Source organism: Chiloscyllium plagiosum, unplaced genomic scaffold (genome assembly GCF_037043375.1).
Source record: "Chiloscyllium plagiosum isolate Xiang-an unplaced genomic scaffold, Cpla_swu_hap1 HiC_scaffold_5, whole genome shotgun sequence".
NCBI classification, from domain to species: Eukaryota; Metazoa; Chordata; class Chondrichthyes; order Orectolobiformes; family Hemiscylliidae; genus Chiloscyllium; species Chiloscyllium plagiosum.
In genome coordinates, this window is record NW_028270143.1 from 7262228 (window position 1) to 7282943 (window position 20716).

Below are 20716 nucleotides of genomic sequence, written 5' to 3' on the forward strand. Positions count from 1 at the left end.
TGGAAGTTAGAGAACTTGCAGAAATAAATAGTGACATCTTGGCAAGTGTCCATATTATACAAGAGATGTTGCTGAAAGTCATAAAATTCATAAAAGTCGATAAATCCCTGGGGGCTGATCAGCTGTTTCCCAGAACTTTGTGGGAAACTAGGAAAGAGATGGCTGGGCCCCTTGCTGAGATATTTGTACCATCAATAGGCATGGGTGAGGAGCTAGAAGACTGGACGTTGCCCAACCGGTGCCAGTATTTAAGAAAAGCTGTAATAAAAAGACAGCGAACTATACAGTCTTAACCTCAGCGGTGGTAAGTTGTTGAAGGGATTCGGAGGCACAGGATTTACATGCATTTGGAAAGGCAAGGACTAATTAGGGATAGTCAACATGGCTTTGTGTGGAGGAAATCATGTCTCACTAATTTGAATTTTTGAAAAGATGACAAAAAAGGATTGATGAAGGCAGATGTTGTTTATATGGACTTAAAGCGCTCATCAAGATTCCACATAGTAGACTGGTTATGAAGGTTAGATTACATGGGATCCAGGGGAAGCCAGCTAATTTGAATACAAAATTTGCTTGAAGGTATGAGACAGAGGGTGGTTGTCAAGGGATGTTGGAGATGTGTGCTGCATCCACTGCTTTTTGTCATTCAGACAAATGATTTGAATGTGAATATAGGAGGTATTGCTAATAGGTTTGCAGATGACAGCCAAATAGGTAGTGTGGTGGACAGTAAAGAAGATTACCTCAGAGTATAACAGAAATTTGATCAGATGGCCAATGGGCTGAGGAGTAGCAGATGGAGTTTAATTCAGCTAAACGTGAGGTGTTGCATTTTGATAAGGCAACCTAGGGCAGGACTTACATAGTTAATGATGGGGCCCTGGGGAGTGTTGCTGAACAAAGAGACCGAGGCGCATAGTTCCTTGAAAGTGGAGTCATAGATAGAATGGTGAAAAAGGTGTTTGGGATGCTTGCCTTCATTGGTCGGAACATTGAGTATAGGAATTGGGATGTCAAGTGGCTATACAGGACATTGGTGAGGTCACTTTTAGAATAATGTGTTCAATTCTGGTCATCCTTGTACAGGAAGATTGTTATTAAACATGAGAGGGTGTAGAAAATATATACAAGGATGTTGCCATGACCGGAGGGTTTAACTTAGAGGGAGAGGCTGAAGTGTTTTTCCCTGGAGCATCGGATACTCAGGGGTGAGCTTATCGAGGTATATAAAATCATGAGGGACATGGAAAGGGTGAAAAGCCAAGATCTTTTTTGTGGGATAGGGCAGCTCAAAATTAGAGGACATAGGTTTACGGTGGAAGATTTAAAAAAGGACTCGAGGGATAACTTTATCATGCAAAGGGTGGTGCATTTCTGGAACGAGCTGCCAAAGGAAGTGGTGGAGACAAGTACAATTTTAACATTTGAAAGGCATCTGGATGTGTATATGAATAGGAAGAGTTTAGAAGGATATGGGCCAAATGTTGACAAGTGGGACTCAGTCAGATTTGGATGTCTGGTCATGTGGACGATTTGGACTGAAGGGTCTGTTTTTACGCTGTGTGATTCTATGACTCTATGCAGTTCATGGTATGTCAGAAACATATTCTCAAACTTTACTGGGCAGTGAATCAGTAAGCCTTATTACAAGACTAACAAGTCTTTGGAAATTTCATTAATATTTCAAGAAAGTACAGCCATTTATATTCCTATTGAAGGAAATTTTAATTTTTTTAAACTCTTAATTTTCTCAAAACAAATAAACAGGCTTCAAAGAAAGATCGTATTATTACAAGCTCATAAAGCTGTCCATCAAGTGAAGATAGAATCCCCTTTCAAAGCTGCATAAAGACTTATTGCTAAGCTGTGTTTTGTTGAGAGTTGGGAGCTCATTCAAGAATGCATTTTAGGATTCCATTGCACAGCCATGTCAAATAAGGTTCTAAGGTGAATACATTGAAAACTTTGAAGCTGGCTGAATGGATATCTAAATTGTCAAAACAGTCAGACATCAATGGTTGTTTGATTAATATTTATGAGATTTCAAAGACTTCCTTGAGTTACAATAGGGATAATTATCCTGTACCTCATCGATACTGGAAGGGTGTTCATAAAGGAGACATGAGGGTGACAGTTTAAGCAAGTGACGAGTATGGTTAACTATGCTAAGGACAGAACCTGCCCAGCTCAGCATTTGCTTGCCTCTGTTCAGGAAGCAGTATCATATATCTTCTAATGTCACATTAAGGTAATATTGTCACACTCTGGGATTAGGCTACCTAATTTGATGAAGGATCAGCGCTGCGAAAGCTAGTGCTTCCAAATAAACCTGTTGGACTATAAACCAGGTGTTGTGTGATTTTTAACAAGGATAATCAAGAGGAAAGTCTCCACTTGTCAAAGTCAATACCCGGCACTAAACTGTTATTGTTGTTAGAGATCAGTCATCACATTACTGTAGGAGTTCCTCAGGATAGGCACAAGTATCTTTAGCTGCTTCACCAATTAGCTTCCCTTTATCATAAGATCAGAGAGCGGATGGTCGCTGATTGTGCAATGTTCAGCACCATCCGTGTCTCTTGGATACTGAAGCAATCTTCTTCAAATGCAGCAAGACTTCAACAATATCCATATTTGGGCAAATACGTAGCAAGCAACATCTGTACCACATCTGGGAGGCAATGACCATCATAGAGTCATAGAGATGTACAGCATGGAAACAGACCCTTCGGTCCAACCCGTCCATGCCGACCAGATATCCCAACCCAATCTAGTCCCACTTGCCAGCGCCTGGCCCATATCCCTCCAAACCCTTCCTATTCATATACCCATCCAAATGCCTTTTAAATGTTGCAATTGTACCAACTCCCATCCTCTGCGTGAAAACGTTGCCCCTTAGGTCTCTTTTATATCTTTCCCCTCTCACCCTAAACCTATGCCCTCTAGTTCTGGACTCCCCGACCCCAGGGAAAAGACTTTGTCCATTTATCCTATCCATGCCCCTCATAATTTTGTAAACCTCTATAAGGTCATCCCTCAGCCTCCAACGCTCCAGGGAAAACAGTCCCAGCCTGTTCAGCCTTTCCCTGTAGCTCAGATCCTCCAACCCCAGCAACATCCTTGTAAATATTTTCTGAACCCTTTCAAGTTTCACAACATCTTTCCGATAGGAAGGAGACCAGAATTGCACACAATATTCCAACAGTGGCCTAACCAATGTCCTGTACAGCCGCAACATGACCTCCCAATTCCTGCACTCAATACTCTGACCAGTAAAGGAAAGCATACCAAACGTCGCCTTCACTATCCTATCTACCTGTGACTCCACTTTCAAGGAGCTATGAACCTGCACTCCAAGATCTCTTTGTTCAGCAACACTCCCTAGGACCTTACCATTAAATGTATAAGTCCTGCTAAGATTTGCTTTCCCAAAATATAGCACCTTGCATTTATCTGAATTAAACTCCATCTGCCACTTCTCAGCCCATTGGCCCATCTGGTCCAGATCCTGTTGTAATTTGAGGTAACCCTCTTCACTGTCCACTACACCTCCAATTTTGGTGTCATCTGCAAACTTACTAACTGTATCTCTTATGCTCGCATCCAAATCATTTATGTAAATGACAAAAATTAGAGGGCCCAGCACCGGTCCTTGTGACATTCCACTGGTCACAGGCCCCCAGTCTGAAAAACAACCCTCCACTACCACCCTCTGTTTTCTACCTTTGAGCCAGTTCTGTATCCAAATGGCTAGTTCTCCCCGTATTCCGGGAGATCTAACCTTGCTAATCAGTCTCCCATGGGGAACCTTGTCAAACACTCTCTGCTCATTCCTGAAGAAGGGCCTGTGCCCGAAACGTCGAATCTCCTGTTCCCTGGATGCTGCCTGACCTGCTGTGCTGTTCCAGCAATAAAGTTTCAACTTTGATCTCCAGCATCTGCAGACCTCACTTTCTCCTCGAACCTTGTCAAACGCCTTCCTGAAGTCCATATAGATCACATCTACTGCTCTGCCCTCATCAATCATCTTTGTTACTTCTTCAAAAAACTCAATCAAGTTTGTGAGACATGATTTCCCACACACAAAAACCATGTTCACTATCCCTAATCAGTCCTTGCTTTTCCAAATACATGTACATCCTGTCCCTCAGGATTCCCTCCAACAACTTGTCCACCACCGACATCAGGCTCACCGGTCTATAGTTCCTTGGCTTGTCTTTACCGCCCTTCATAAACAGTGGCACCACGTTTGCCAACCTCCAGTCTTCCCGCACCTCACCTGTGACTATCGACGATACAAATATCTCAGCAAGAGGCCCAGCAATCACTTCTCTAGCTTCCCGCAGAGTTCTCGGGTACACCTGATCAGGTCCTGGGGATTTATCCACCTTTAACCGCTTCAAGACATCTAGCACTTCCTCCTCTGTAATATGGACATTTTGCAAGATATCACCATCTATTTCCCTACAGTCTATATCTTCCATATCCTTTTCCACAGTAAATACTGACGCAAAATATTCACTTAGTATCTCCCCCATTTTCTGTGGCTCCACACAAAGGCCGCCTTGCTGATCTTTGAGGGGCCCTATTCTCTCCCTAGTTACCCTTTTGTCCTTAATATATTTGTAAAACCCCTTTGAATTCTCCTTAATTCTATTTGCCAAAGCTATCTCATGTCCCCATTTTGCCCTCCTGATTTCCCTCTTAAGTATACTCCTACTTTCTTTATACTCTTCTAAGGATTCACTCGATCTATCCTGTCTGTACCTGACATATGCTTCCTTCTTTTTCTTAACCAAACCCTTAATTTCTTTAGTCATCCAGCATTCCCTATACCTACCAGTCTTCCCTTTCACCGTGACAGGAATCAACAAAGGATACGACACCCCTTGACATTCATTGGCATTGCTATCAACATCCTGGGGCATCAATGCTAAAGAGCAATTTAACTGGACCAGCCATGGAAATATGAAGGCTATAACATCAGATCAGAGGCTAGATGTCCAGCAGCATATAACCCATCTCCTGACTCCTCAGTGCCAGTCCATCATTTACAAGGCACAAGTCAGGGGTGTGATAGAATTCCTCCAACAACACCCAAGGCTTGACATCCAGGATAAAGCAGCTCATTTGATTGGGACCACATCCACAAACATTCAATTTCTCCACCACCGATGTTCAGTAGCAGCAATTTGTACTATCTACAGGATTGGAAATGTGTTGCTGGAAAGGTGCAGCAGGTCAGGCAGCATCCAGGGAACAGGAGAATCAACGTTTCGGGCATAAGCCCTTCTTCAGGAATGAGGAAATTTTGTCCAGCAGGCTAAGATAAAAGGTAGGGAGGAGGGACTTGGGGGAGGGGCGTCGGAAATGTGATAGGTGGAAAGAGGTCAAGGTGAGGGTGATAGATCAGACTGGGGTGGGGGCGGAGAGGTCGGGAAGAAGATTGCAGGTTAGGAAGGCGGTGCTGAATTTGATGGATTTGACTGAGACAGGGTGGGGGGAGGGGAAATGAGGAAACTGGTGAAATCCGAGTTCAGGATGTATGGCAGGAATTGATCAAGGCTCCTTAGGCAGCACCTTCCATCCCATGGCCACTGCATCTACAACTGCAAGGCAGCAAATACACAGGAACATCTACCACCTACAAGTTCCACTCTAAACAACTCAGCATCCCAACATGGAAATATATCACCATTCCTTCACAGTTGCCAGATCAAGATGCTGGAACTTCATGCCCAACACCATTTTGAATCTAAACTGAATGGACTGAGAGAGTTCAAGGCAGCAGTTCACCACCACCTTCTCAAAGACAACTAGGGATAGACAATAAATGCCGGCCCAATCAACAAAGCCTACATCCCATGAATAATTAAAAACTTGCCCTATATCTTCAAAAAAAAAGTGTAATTGAATTAATCAAGCATGATTCGATTTTTACAAACCACCATTCAAATCAAGTGACTTACCAAAGAGTAAGCAGCCTTTCAAATACCTTCCCCATCTCAATTTGTACCCTCTCCATTAATTCTACACTTTCTGTTTTTATAGATATTTTGCCAGATTCCTCCTCTTTGTAAAACACTTATACAAAGGATTAATTAAAAACTCTATCCTTACCCTGCACTTTTAAGTTATATACATGTGATATTGTTTGTCCCCAACAGTGCCCACTGCATGTCTTACTTATCTATTTCCTGTTTATATGCTGATAGAAGTTTTTAGGTTACCTTTCACATTAACTGTGATTTTATTCACATTTTTCTCCTTCCAAGTCTTGTTTTACTCTTCATCTCTTGTCCCAACCTTAAGTATTTGACCTGGTTGTCATTCAAAGAATTATCTGGCATGCACTGCACACCTTTTTCCATTTCATATCATCTTTATCTTCCTTGTAACTTGAGGAGCCCTGTTTTTGGTTGCCCTACCTTTCACCTCCAATGGAATGTACATGCTTTATGCCTGAAACAATCCTTCCTTAAAAGACCACCAATTGCTCCTTTACACTTCTTTCCTTTACTTTTTGGTTCTATTTTATCTTGGTTAAACCCCTTAGTTGTCACATTGAAATGATCCCTTTCCCATCTAAGTTTTAACTTGATATCGCTCCCTGTTTTTCTCAATTACTGATCTTACCCATTTGATCACTCTTAATCACGATTTCATTCACATGGCCACCTTATTTCTCAGCACCAGATCAAGTAATACCTCATTTCCACTGGACCATGAACATACTGGTTAAGGAGGTTGTCCAAAACACATTTCAAAAATTTATCTCCATTCTTATCGTTTATTCTAACATTATTCTAATCAGTACTTAGATAATTAAAGTCCCCCAATATCACAGTTAACAAATTTTGCACATCTGTGATCTCCCTGAGGATTTGCAGATATCTCTCTCTCCCTCATATTGGGAAACATACAGAATATAGCCAGTAAGAAAATTATATCCTTGTTGCTTCTTAATTCTAGGAGAAAGTGAGGACTGCAGATGCTGGAGATCAGAGCTGAAAATGTGTTGCTGGAAAAGTGCAGGTCAGGCAGCATCCAAGGAGCAGGAGAATCGACATTTCAGGCATGAGCCGTTTCCCGCCGTACCAACCAGTACCCTTCCACTGACACCCTCCTTCGACTGACTTAACTGGTCCCACCGAACTCATCTCTGCATACCTCGACACGGTCCTGTCCCCCTTAGTCCAAGAACTCCCCACCTACGTTCGGGACACCACCCACGCCCTCCACCTCCTCCATGATTTTCGCTTCCCCGGTCCCCAACGCCTTATCTTCACCATGGACATCCAGTCCCTGTACACCTCCATCTCCCATCACGAAGGACTCAAAGCCCTCCGCTTCTTCCTTTCCCGCCGTACCAACCAGCACCCTTCCACTGACACCCTCCTTTGACTGACTGAACTGGTCCTGATTCCTGAAGAAGGGCTCATGCCCAAAACGTCGATTCTCCTGCTCCTTGGATGCTGCCTGACCTGCTGCGCTTTTCCAGCAACACATTTTCAGCTTCTCAATTCTAAGTAAGCGAATTATATCCTTGCCTTCTCAGTGCCATCCCCTCTTCCCAATAACACAATATGTTCTCAAATCAGTACTGCCACCCCACCTTCTTTCTCATTTCACAGATATGTTTAAAGAACCTGTTCAGATATATGGTGGCTCACATCTGGAGCAGGTAGGACTTGAACCTTGATGTCTCAGAAGTAGCCATGTTTTAGTTAATGCCGTTACATCATGTTTCCACATAGCTTTCTGAGCTTGTTACTCACCAGTCTTATTCACAACACTTTGTGCATTGGAATTGTATTTACACTCACCACAGTCCTCCATCATTTGCCCCTATCTAATATGGAACTGCTACCATCTCTAGTACTGCCTTTCACTTAGTATATTGTATTCTTCTTTTCTAATTCTATACGCGAGTGACCAACTTCCTATTGGTTTAGTTTAAGTCTTGTCAACCACACTCATAAACCTCACTACAAGGGCAATGGTCCCTATATCTATTGATGTGCAACCTGTTCCATTTGAATAGATGTCATCTGCTACAGAACTGGTCACAATGCCCAAACAGTCTCAAGTTCTCCCTCCTGCACCATGTCATAAAACATGTGGAGGGGGTCAACATCCTCTTATGTGTGGCACTATCAGTAATCCAGAGATTACTACTTTTAGGTGTGTTGGTTAGCTCAGTTGGATAGATAGGGTGTAATATAGAGTAATGCAAACAGCATAGGTTCAGTTCCCGCATTGGCTGAGGTTACAATGAAGGCCTCACCTTCTCAATCTGTCCCCTCACCTGAGGCATGGTGACCCTCAACACCACAAGTTATCTCTCTCTAATGGGAAGGCAGCCCTGTGGTCTGGTAAGACTATGGTGACTCTACCTTTGAGGTCCTACTTATTAGCTTCCTATCTAGCGCCTGGAAATCTAACTATGATCCCGATATGAGCCTTCTCTCTCACTAGTACCAATTAGTAGCACAACTTTGAGCTGACTCCGTTCCCCTTGCAAAATATTCTACACCCTCTCGGTGCTGTTCTTCATCTGGACACCATGGAAGGAAAAAACCATGCAGGACACATGATGTTTAAAGAAATGCCTGTCCACACCAAACTATAAAATCACCTGTAACATTACATTTATATGCTTTGTTGTTCCCTTCTGTGCAGTTTCATGCTCATTGATACCATGGACTGACTGCAGTCCTTTAATAGTCTCCAGTACTGAGTACCTGTTTGAGGGTGGCACACACCTCAAAGACTCCTTTATATCCTACCCTTTTGGATGGCTTCCCAACTGTTATCCTGAACACTTATGGCCTATGTGGTGGCAGTCTCTCAGAACATATACTCTAGGAAGCTCTTTTCTTCCCTGATGCTCCGTCGTGACTCCAACTATCTGTCAGACTTGGGAATCTGACTTCACTTCATTTTCAGCTGAAGTGGCTTGGAACAGTTCCTGTCCATGAGGTTCCCCAAATCACACAAAGTATCCCAATGATCCCAAGTGCTGTGCTATAATGGAATATAATTTGATTTGATTTGATTTATTATTGTCACACGTACCTCGGTACAGTGAAGAGTTTTGTTTTGCATGCAGTACATGTAGATCATAACGTACGAAGATCATAGGGTGATTGAACAGAGCAAGGAATACGAAGTTACAGCTCCAAAGAAGGTGCACAAAAAATTAAGATAAACATTAGTTTTGAAATTTGAGAGGTCCATTCAGAAGTCTAATAATAGTGGGGAAGAATCTGTCCTTGAACTTGTGTTTAAGCTTTTGTATCTTCAGCTTATCGGGTGGAAGGGGTCTTTGATGATGCTGACTGCCTTTCTGAGGCAGCAAAAAGTGTAGATGGAGTCAATGGATGGAAGGATAGCTTTCATGATTGATTGGGCTGTGTTCTCTCTGTAGTTTCTTATGGTCCTGGGCACAGCAGTTGTTGTACCAAGCTGTGATGCATCCAGAGAATAAGTTTTCTATAGTGCCTCTATAAGAGTTGGTGATGTTCCTTATGGACTATGTTAAACTACATTCCATAAGAAGTTAATTGTAATAGTTTGCAATGTCATCTTAGAGAAAGGGATATACACTCATGTGATTGGAGAGTCTAACAGAAAGTGGCATGGAAAAAAGTGTGCAGCAAATGTTCTTAAAACTATAAATGTGTTACAATAAAGCTGTTTAATAGCTAGAGGGTTTTGAGACTTATTGAAACAATGCCAACACAACAGTAGAATAATACATGGTAACAAGCAACAAAAAGTTTGTGATAGAAAAATTTCTGCCTCGACCAGAGGGTTTCTAGAGAGTTTCAGGTCTTAAATCAGGCTGAAGTGTGACCAAAGTAACAGAAGATTTGAGTCCAGATTAACTGTTGATGGGCAGAAATTAAATATCGGAAATAGTAGGAATAGGCCATTCAGCCCCTTGAGCCTGCTCTGCCATTCAATATGATCATGGCTGATCATCCACTTCAGTAGCCTGTTCCTATTTTCTTCCCATACTTTTTGAATCCTTTAGGTCCAAGAACTATATCTAACTCCTTCTTGAAAACGTTCATTATTTTGGCATCAACCGCTTTCTGCAGAAGGCATGAGTGTGGGAATTATCCTGTCGAGCTCATGTAATGCTGCTGATGCCAAAGGACAGGGAATTTTCAGGTCATATGACACAGTAGAGGAAACAAGCAGGAAACTTAATTTTTTTTTTGAAGAGGTTTCACAGAAAAAAGAAAGACCATGAACTAGAAAACTCAGAAAATATTGAGATACCATTTTTTATTTCTCCGTGGAAGGAAATTACTAGAGTTCAGAGATCCCTGTAGAAGGTCACAGTATATACTTTAGATATCAGAGGAAGAGTTATAAAGTTTATCAGTAAAAGATCAAATCAGTTTCTGCTAAGGTATGATACTGGTTCCAAAGCCAAATGGTTTCATATCAATTCAAAGCTGCAAAAAGAGAATTCCATCCAATGGATTCAGAAGATGAGAGCTCAACAAAATTAGGGAAAAGGTCAACATTCTCTAAATTAGACACTAATCCTGAATTTTGAAAAATACCACTAGTAAAGGAGGAGGAATCCCAGCTTCTCACAACTTTCTTAACACTACCTGGATGATGTTGTTTTTAACTAATTAACTTTGGAATAACACCAGCAGGTATCGTTCAAACAACATTGTCAGATTTCTGAGAAAGTGTTGGGAACAAGTGCATCAGAAATAATTTGAAAAAATTAGGGAGAGAGAGAATGATTGATCTCATCAGAAATATTTGCATGTTACGTTGTTGAATTGCTCAGGATGTACCTACTAGAGAAGGTGCAAAACTTGACCTACTCTTGGGAAATAAGGCAGGGCAGGTGTCAGTGGTGGACCACTTTGGGGCCAGCAATCATAATTCTATTCCTTTTAAAATAATGATGGAAAAGGATAGACCAGATCTAAAAGTTGAAGTTCTAAATTGGATAAAAGCCAATTTTGAAAGTATTAGGCAAGAACTTTCATAAGTTGATTGGGGGCAAATGTTTGGAAAATGGGAAGCCTTCAGAAATGAGATAACAAGAATCCAGAGAAGTATATTCCTGTTAGGATGAAAGGAAAGGCTGGTAGGTATATGAAATGCTGGATGATTAAAGAAATTGAGGGTTTTGTTAAGAAAAAGAAGGAAGCATATGTCTGGCATAGACAGGATAGATTGAGTGAATCCTTAGAGGAGTATAAAGGCAGTAGGAGTATACTTAAGAGGGAAATCAGGAGGGCAGAAGGGGACACGAGATAGCTTTGGCAAATAGAATTAAGGAGAATCCAAAGGGGTTTTACAAATACATTAAGAACAAAAGGATAACTAGGCAGAGAATAAGGCCCCTCAAAGATCAGCAAGGCAGTCTTTGTGTGGAGCCGCAGAAAATGGGGGAGATACTAAATGAGTATTTTGCATCAGTATTTACTGTGAAAAAGGATATGGAAGATATAGAATGTAAGGAAATAGATGGTGACACCTTGAAAAATGTCCATATTACAGAGGAGGAAGTGCTGGGTGTCTTGAAACGGTTAAAGGTAGATAAATCCCCAGGACCTGATCAGGTGTGCCCGAGAACTCTGCGGGAAGCTAGAGAAGTGATTGCTGGGCCTCTTGCTGAGATATTTGTATCATCGATAGTCACAGGTGAGGTGCGGGAAGACTGGAGGTTGGCAAACGTGGTGCCACTGTTTAAGAAGGACGGTAAAGACAAGCCAGGGAACTATAGACCGGTGAGCTTGTCGTCGGTGGTGGGCAAGTTGTTGGAGGGAATCCTGAGGGACGGGATGTACATGTATTTGGAAAGGCAAGGACTGATTAGGGATAGCCAACATGGTTTTTGTGCGTGGGAAATAATGTCTCACAAACTTGATTGAGTTTTTTTGAAGAAGTAGCAAAGAGGATTGATGAGGGCAGAGCGGCAGATGTGACCTATATGGACTTCAATAAGGCGTTTGACAAGGTTCCCCATGGGAGACTGATTAGCAAGGTTAGATCTCCCGGAATACAGGGAGAACTAGCCATTTGGATACAGAACTGGCTCAAAGGTAGAAGACAGAGGGTGATGGTGGAGAGTTGTTTTTCAGACTGGAGGCCTGTGACCAGTGGAGTGCCACAAGGATCGGTGCTGGGTCCTCTATTCTTTTGTCATTTACATAAATGATTTGGATGTGAGCATAATATGTACAGTTAGTAAGTTTGCAGATGACACCAAAATTGCAGGTGTAGTGGACAGCGAAGAAGGTTATCTCAGATTACAATGGGATCTTGATGAGATGGGCCAATGGGCTAAGAAGTGGTGGATGGTGTTTAATTCGGATAAATGCAAGGTGCTGCATTTTGGGAAAGCAAATCTTAGCAGGATTTATACACTTAATGGTAAGTCCTAGGGAGTATGGCTGAACAAAGAGACTTTGGAATGCAGATTCATAGCTCCTTGAAAGTGGAATTGCAAGTGGATAGGGTAGTGAAGAAGGCATTTGGTATGCTTTCGTTTATTGGGCAGAGTATTGAGTACAGGAGTTGGGAGGTCATGTTGCGGCTGTAAAGGATATTGGTTAGGCCACTGTTGGAATATTGCGTGCAATTCTGGTCTCGTCCTATTGGAAAGATGTTGTGAAACTTGAAAGGGTTCAGAAAGAATTTACAAAGATGTTGCCAGGGTTGGAGGATTTGAGCTGTAGGGAGAGGCTGAACAGGCTGGGGCTGTTTTGCCTGGAGCGTCAGAGGCTGAGGGGTGACCTTATAGAGGTTTACAAAATTATGAGGGGCATGGATAGGGTAAATCGACAAAGTCTTTTCCCTGGGGTCGGGGAGTCCAGAACGAGAGGGCATAGATTTAGGGTGAGAGGGGAAAGATATAAAAGAGACCTAAGGGGCAATTATTTCACACAGAGGGTGGTACGTGTATGGAATGAGCTGCCAGAGGAAGTGGTGGAGACTAGTACAATTGCAACATTTAAAAGGCATTTGATTAAAACTCAACTATTTCTACAGTTTGGAAACAGGCCCTTTGGCCCAACAAGTCCACACTGACCCTCCAAAAAGTAACCCACCCAGACCCATTTCCCTCTGACTAATGCATCTAACACTATGGGCAATTTAGCATGGCCAATACACCTGACCTGCACATCTTTGGACTGTGGGAGGAAACCGGAGCACCCGGAGGAAACCCACACAAACAGGGATGGCTATATGAATAGGAAGGATTTGGAGGGATATGGGCCGGGTGCTGGTAGGTGGGACTAGATTGGGTTGAGATATCTGGTCAGCATGGACCAAAGGGTCTGTTTCCGTGCTGTACATCCCTATGACTCAATGACTCTAATAGTGGCAAACACATGCTTTACAGGATTAGGGGCAGCACTGTTACAGGTATGAATTGAAAAATGCAGACAATCTAATATGTGTAATTGATACTTACATAATCATTATCAGAAATAGAGAAAATACAGCAGTAATTGAAAAGGAAGCATTAGCTGCTACATGAGCATGAGAGAAACAGAATAACTATGTCTTAACTCCTCACATAGCAATTAAAATAAACCACAAACCTTTTGTCACATTCTTTTGAATTCAAAAGAGCTTGCAACAATACCATCAAGGTTCAAAGACTGAATGAATTTAAGATTGTGAGGTTTGATATGGTATACGTTCAAGGGAAACGACAGCAAATGCATTATTTTGCATTGAAACAATACTAAATTTGTGGAAAAAAATTGAGGAATATGTAATAATAAAAATCCGTACATTATTGACAATTACATAAATCTGAGTGAAATAAAAGATGCTCAAAATTCTCAGATATGGAATATAAGTGGATTAGAGATTGGTGGATTTGAGGGTCCTATCTTGAGACTGCATTTCTAGCAGTGAGCACATCTGACAACGACCAAGGTTTTAACTGTATATAAATGACAGAACTGTAATTGCAAGGGGAAGCAAGTTGACTTTCTTCAGGCTTGGGTTGTGTTCTTTTACTGCAACAAAAATGAGAGCTCTTTCTGTTTCTGAGGTCTGATGGTTTCTGACCAAAATTCACACTCGCAAGCTGTTCAGCTACCTGGGAGCCAATCATATAGTTGTTGGCAAACAGAAGACTTTGTCATTGACAACTAGTCACTATTCCATAGATCAGTCAGTTACATATTGGCAGCCAAATCTCCCTTCATACACATCACCTTGCGCCAGCTCATCTGTAGTAACCTCCCCAACAATTTGAACAAACAGCATTGTAAGCAGCACTTAGACTGAATGTCAGGTAACTGATTTTTAATAAGTGCAGCAATCTTTTCCACAATCTTTGTTTTCATTAAAAAATCTTTTTCAATTTCAGTCCACAATCAAAAATATAGATAAATAAAAAGATACTGTGTTTGGACTTGCATGTGAAAAGATAATTTATTTTTCAAATTCTGTTAGCCTACAATTTCTATGCTCCTTTTCTTATCATTTCTGTATTACGTAATTGAGTTCAATCATTCTATAGGTTTGGGCATATGCTTCATTCACTGCACAGAAGGGCAGGCTAAAGCACAGTAAGATATTATCTGAAAACTCATCTAAGGAATTTAAACAACCCACTCACTCTTTCTTCTGATAAGCTGGAACTATTAAAAACATTTTTGTCTCAAAAGAACTATCTATATTACAAAATATTCTTACATGAACATTTTATTGTAGCAGTTAGGCTTTATTTCACCTACTTTATTCATGCAACAAGAGCCAATTTCAAAGACTAATGCCTACTCCAATAAATGCCAACAATACAGAAACTGTTGATACAGGCAGTCATCCAGGTACCTGTCGGGATCAGCTTTATATGTAAATGCGAACACAATTTTGATTTGACACTCCTGCTTTAAATGATCAGTGTGAAATTTCAGATTCTGGATGGTAGTTTACCCATATTGTTTCAACAAGACCCTAATCTCAATTTTGGCCAATCATTAAGACCCCTGCTTTTATATGCATTCCATGCATTGTTAGTCTCAGCCAATTTGCACCTATTTATGATCCTGTAGCCATTGAACATCAGTCTAAATTACTTTCTGGAATTATATAAAGGGCTTTTACTATTATATTTTTCCACACAAAGTATCATTAAGTAAAGTGCATTTTACAACATGATGTATTTTGTAAAAGCTTTACCATTGTGTAAATGTTATTATTGATTATTGTGCTCTTACCTGATAAAATATTATCTGTTTTTATTGCTGGAAACTTCAAAGTCATCTCATGCTTATGCCTGTGAATCATCAGGTGATCCTCTGTTGGAAATCTCTGTCAGGTAAACAAAGTTTACATTAACAGACATTAATTGTAAAAAAAAAAGTGGTTCATTTTAATTCAATCAGTTATAAATGTGTTTCCACTTACTATGAATTTGCGTTGAACACAAAAACTGATACATTTGAAAAGAAAAATCATGTTGTGGACATTTGGCTACCTCAATAATTTAAACATGTGCAACTTGACACTTACCAGTGATTAATGAAGTTTTCTAAGTACAGTATATAACACAGTGTCTTCAGTAAGTATTAATGTGTCAAATTTATTGTAAAATTGAATTGTACATACCACAACACAATTTATCTTTTCCAAAGTCATTTCCAAACAACTCCATAAGTACTCTCTTCAGCTGGAACAGCAACCTAGCAGGCTCCAATCTACTGCCTCTTTTTGACAGCTGACGATAAAAGATAATAGCCTGCTTTCAGTGCTGAACAGTGGTCAACAGTATGCATCCCAGATAGGAGGCTTAGTGACAGCCCAAAATTGGCCCTCAGGCCTCATTACAAATATTTGGATGAACCTCCTTCAAAAGGCTCCATGGACACCTTGCTCCTTTTGTAAAGAGGAGTGTCACACTGCTTGCCTCACTGGTTGGAGCCTAAAGGAAGTTCTGGGGATTGGGGATGCAGACAGTCAATGAAGGGGAAGCACAATTCTAATTGCTATGGAATCCATGGAGTGCCTGGCTCCTCATATCTCTATAGCAACGAATGTGGATTTATTTTCAAATAAATGTATATCATTGGTGACTCCAGGGACCACTGAAAAATCCCAAACAGAGCAGCCCTTCTTCGCTCATCGCCAAACAATTTTCAGGAGAAAGGGACCTCAGTTACATCCTTTATTTTCTTTTGTGGGGCTCTTAATATTCATTTACGTGGCTGCTAGGAATGCCTCAAACTTGAACCCAATAGCTTTATCAGTGACCTGTACACTTATGTAGATTGAATGCAGACCATCCCTGTGCTGAACTGGCCATTAATTTACAGCCAAAAAAATGGGCAGAGTGCATACTAATTCCATCTACTTAATTTATTCTGCCATGTTCGTATTAGTTTCAGAACTGCCAGAGTGGGAGACAATGAGTGAAGTAATTTAAATAATAATGGAAACTCTACATGTGTACAATTTGATTGATTGATTCCAAATTGTCCCATATGAATTTGTGAAGATTATTGGTAAGGTAACAACTAATAGCTCTTGGGATTCTTTTCTGCTTAATTAATTAATATCCACTACCATACCTGCTCTCAAGTCTAGAAGGTAGACTATGCACTATGTAATGTTGTCAACCTCAAATGGACAGTAAGACTAATGAGTGGGTTAGATCAAGAATAGAAGCTCAGGAATGAATAGGGTTGCTAAGCAGTTAGATATAGAAAGATGCAAAAGCCAAGTACAGACAATGGAAACAAGAACCCAAAAGTCTGACCATGGTTACAACTAATTGATAGCAAAAACGAGAGGAAGAAAAGATATTGAATGGGTGGATAACTGAGTCATCTACAATCCAAGAAGGATTGTAGAAAATCAGAGTAAAAGAAAGACATTGTCAACAACCCCATTAAGGCTATGGTGAAAATGAATAAATGAATGTCAGCAACTAAAACCGAGATTTTTCAGTCAGTCACAATGAAATAACACTTGTCACTCACTGCACTAAAAGCTGCCTGAAGCTTATAGTCTTTTGACAGATACTTGCAGTTATTAGCCTTCTGATCAAGTACAGTTCCCTCCATAGGGGATTCTTGATATCCATGACCAGGAAATTAAATAGTGACTTTCAAACACTCAGATTGAAAATTTCTCACTGAGGCACATTGGGCTCAACATTCCTGAAGAAGGGCTAATGCCTGAAACGTCGATTCTCCTGTTCCCTAGATGCTACCTGACCTGCTGCGCTTTTCCAGCAACACATTTCCATCTCTGATCTCCAGCATCTGCAGACCTCACTTTCTCCTCAACATTTTATAGACATTAAAAAAGGGCCGGGGGAATCATAATACAGGAATTAACCATTTCTCACTGTTTCAATGCTGACAACATGTCAAATTCAGTTCCTACTAATTTGTATGTTTGCTACCTGCAGCAAATACTAAACATGTAGTTGAGTAGTTCCATGCCTCAACAGGGGCCCAAGTTTGCAAGAAGACAACAACACAAAATTTACCTGCATTAGCAAATGTCAACCCGAGAGATTTATTCTTTAGGTATTAGAAATACTTGTAGTTGTAAGCGTGAGTTTGAAAAAAGGTGAATTATGTCACAAAGTGGAGACACTATAGCCTGAGGTTCCCTAATGCTGCCTTGGATGCCTAATGGAAATGGTGATCCAGTGATCTCAGACAAGTAGTCAAGTTAGCTATATTTCTTCAAATGTCATATTTCACTAACTGCACTAATAGCTTCACAGACATTTCATCCATGTCATCCAAATATTCACCCATCAATAATGTCTGTCAATTATGGATCTCTCTTAACTTTCATAGCTTCACCTCACCTTCCCAAACTTGCACTGCTGTATGCCTCACACTCATATCTCTCAGCTTACACACTCCCAGATATTCAATCATGACAACCACCACAGTCACCAACTTCCTCTCTCCTACAAGACAAGGTGGTGCACATAGAGACAACAGGAATAACAAGGGTCAGGTGTAACAATATGTCCTTACCATAGAGAAGGAAGTACATGAGAATGCCCATTTATAAAACTGTGGGCAATGACAGGGACAGAAATCAGAATATGATGGTACCCTATTTTTACTTCTCTCTAATCTCACAATATATACTGTTTTATACAATACAGATGCACCTGAATGCATCTTTTACATTCTCCCAGATCACAAGTATATCTTTCCACTATTCTTCCTTCAGGTATGCAAGGAATGCCACTTGGCCAGGCAACACGTGGAAAAGCAAGAAAATCAGCATGAAAAATATCACTTAATTTCAGAATCACAACCAAAAGCTTGGCCACTGACACTGCAATTTAGTGAATTACAATGGCAAGATCTGCATATGCTGAGACACTAGGTATAAGCACCCTGCATCAACAGGACATGAGCTCTAATGCAAAACATTCATGTGAGCACTAAGAAAGGGCAAGTTACAGCAGAAGGCTGATAGCTATGCATCATGAAAGCTTGGTGCACTGACAGGCCTACTAGAAAACCCACATGCAAGGTCAAGCAACATGTTGGAGTATGGTATTAACTCTCCCTAGAGTTTGGAGTCAGTCCATGTAAATTGTGGTCAAATATCAGATTAATGATAATGGTGTACAAATAAATCACTTCAATAGGTTAACAGTGTGAAAGATGTGTTCAACACTCATTGGTCTTGTCATGTATCTCATCAGATTCTGGTTCAATTACTTTCTGTATATGCCTCTGGTGAGATGGCAGGTTGTCTGCCTTGATGCTTAAAGGGTGCTCCTTGTGAATAATTGGTTTGGCTCAATCTATAGCTCTTTGTCGCTGCATCAACCTACATTCTAGCAGACTGCCTCAACAAATGGCCAATTATACCACATGCCTTAAAACAAGTTAATTGAAAGCAGGGGATTACCTTGATGAATATAAAAGATTATACCTACAACATGAATTGCTATATTTGGATGTTCTAGTAACTGTGTCAACCATTGAGTTTGTACTTTGAACCTGAAAGCTTTGTTGACCAAAGCAGATCATTTCATATTTGCTTCTATTCTTCAGTAGATGTATGACATGACAAGTCTTCAGTTTGTCTCAAACCTTTCTGTAAAACTTCCATGTATTAGAATTAGAATCAGAATCAGAATCCCTACCAACCCATACTCATTTCCCTGTTACTCTACATTTACCCCTGACTAATGCACATCCCTGAACACCATGGGCAATTTAGCATGGCCAATTCACCTAATCTGCACATCTTTGGACTGTGGAAGGAAACTTGAGCACCCGGAGGAAACTGACGCAAACATGGGGAGAATGCGCAAACTCCACACAGACAGTCGCCCAAGGCTGGAATCAAACCTGGGTCCCTGGTGCTGTGAGGCAGCAGTGTTAACCACTGAGCTATCATGCCAGTTGAATGTGGTCACCAACTCAACATTTCTATTTTCAAGATCCCCATCTGAAAAGTCACAAATCATTTTCTTTGTAGCTGCTTACAAAGTGATCTTAGGAATGTGAAGGATTCTGTCTCAGTGACATGAATATAAGTTGATGTTTATGCTAATTTAATCTGTTTCTGAATTGGTCCATAGCTTTCGACTACCTTGTATCACTTCAACTGTTTATCTTGATGCATTTAAGTCCATATAGACTTTCTTCCCCAGTTGCTAAACAAATGTGATGGCTTGACTTTCTGCACTAAACACATCAGAGTCTAGAAACCATAGCTCTGAACTTTCGAAATTCTGTTAGGAGGTATCTGATGTTCCAATTTAAACAAGGGAATTTTGTGGATATTCTGACAAGGTTACTTGACATTCCCTTCCTGGCTAGTGAACCAACACACAGACAATGCCTAGTCTTGCCTTTTAAATGTTTTCTTCTTGAAAAAAAAATTGCTGTAATTCTGCTTCCAGAATTCAATTTCATTGTGGAGCTGTGAGCTTGTTGATTTCTTCAAGGCATATTTCATAGAGGTTGTACTCGCTGCTCTATAGTGCTGCCCTGCTGCATATCTTTTTGCAGATATTTCATGAATTCAAAGTTTTTGAGAAGATTTGTAGCTCGGGTGCTTGTTGTTGTGGTTCTGTTCGCCAAGCTGGGAATTTGTGTTGCAGATGTTTCGTCCCCTGTCTAGGTGACATCCTCAGTGCTTGGGAGCCTCCTGTGAAGCGCTTCTGTGATGTTTCCTCCGGCATTTATAGTGGGGGTTTGTCTCTGCCACTTCCGGTTGTCAGTTCCAGCTGTCCACTGCAGTGGTCGGTATATTGGGTCCAGGTCAATGTGTTTGTTGATAGAATCTGTGAATGACTGCCATGCCTCTAGGAATTCCCTGGCTGTTCTCTATTTGGCTTGTCCTATAATAGTAGTGTTGTCCCAGTTGAACTCATGTTGCTTGTCATCTGCGTGTGTGGCTACTAAGGATAGCTGGTCGTGTCGTTTCGTGGCTAGTTGGTGTTCATGGATATGGATTGTTAGCTGTCTTCCTGTTGGTTGTCCTTTCTAGACTCCCATTCCTAGACATGATGGTACAGAGAACACCAAACGGAGAATTCACCACAAAAGTATACAGGCAAACCACACACACAGACCAAGTCCTGAACTATGAAAGCAACCACCCCAACACACACAAAAGAAGTTGCATCAAGACACTGTTCAAAAGGGCCACAACACACTGCAGCACACCAGAACTGCAAAAAGAGGAAGAAGAACACCGATACAATGTA

General features: G+C 41.0%; 1 protein-coding gene across 5 annotated transcripts in view; it reads right to left on the reverse strand.

The window, feature by feature from the left end:
- The window catches only part of creb5b (cAMP responsive element binding protein 5b), a 508761-nt gene that overhangs the window by 386391 nt on the left and 101654 nt on the right, over positions 1-20716 (reverse strand). For all 5 annotated transcript variants that reach the window (XM_087986955.1, XM_043689526.2, XM_043689529.2 and 2 more), the window contains one exon: positions 15228-15321. In XM_087986955.1, coding sequence (XP_087843081.1) covers positions 15228-15321 — 94 coding nt within the window. The remainder of the gene's footprint in view (positions 1-15227; positions 15322-20716) is intronic.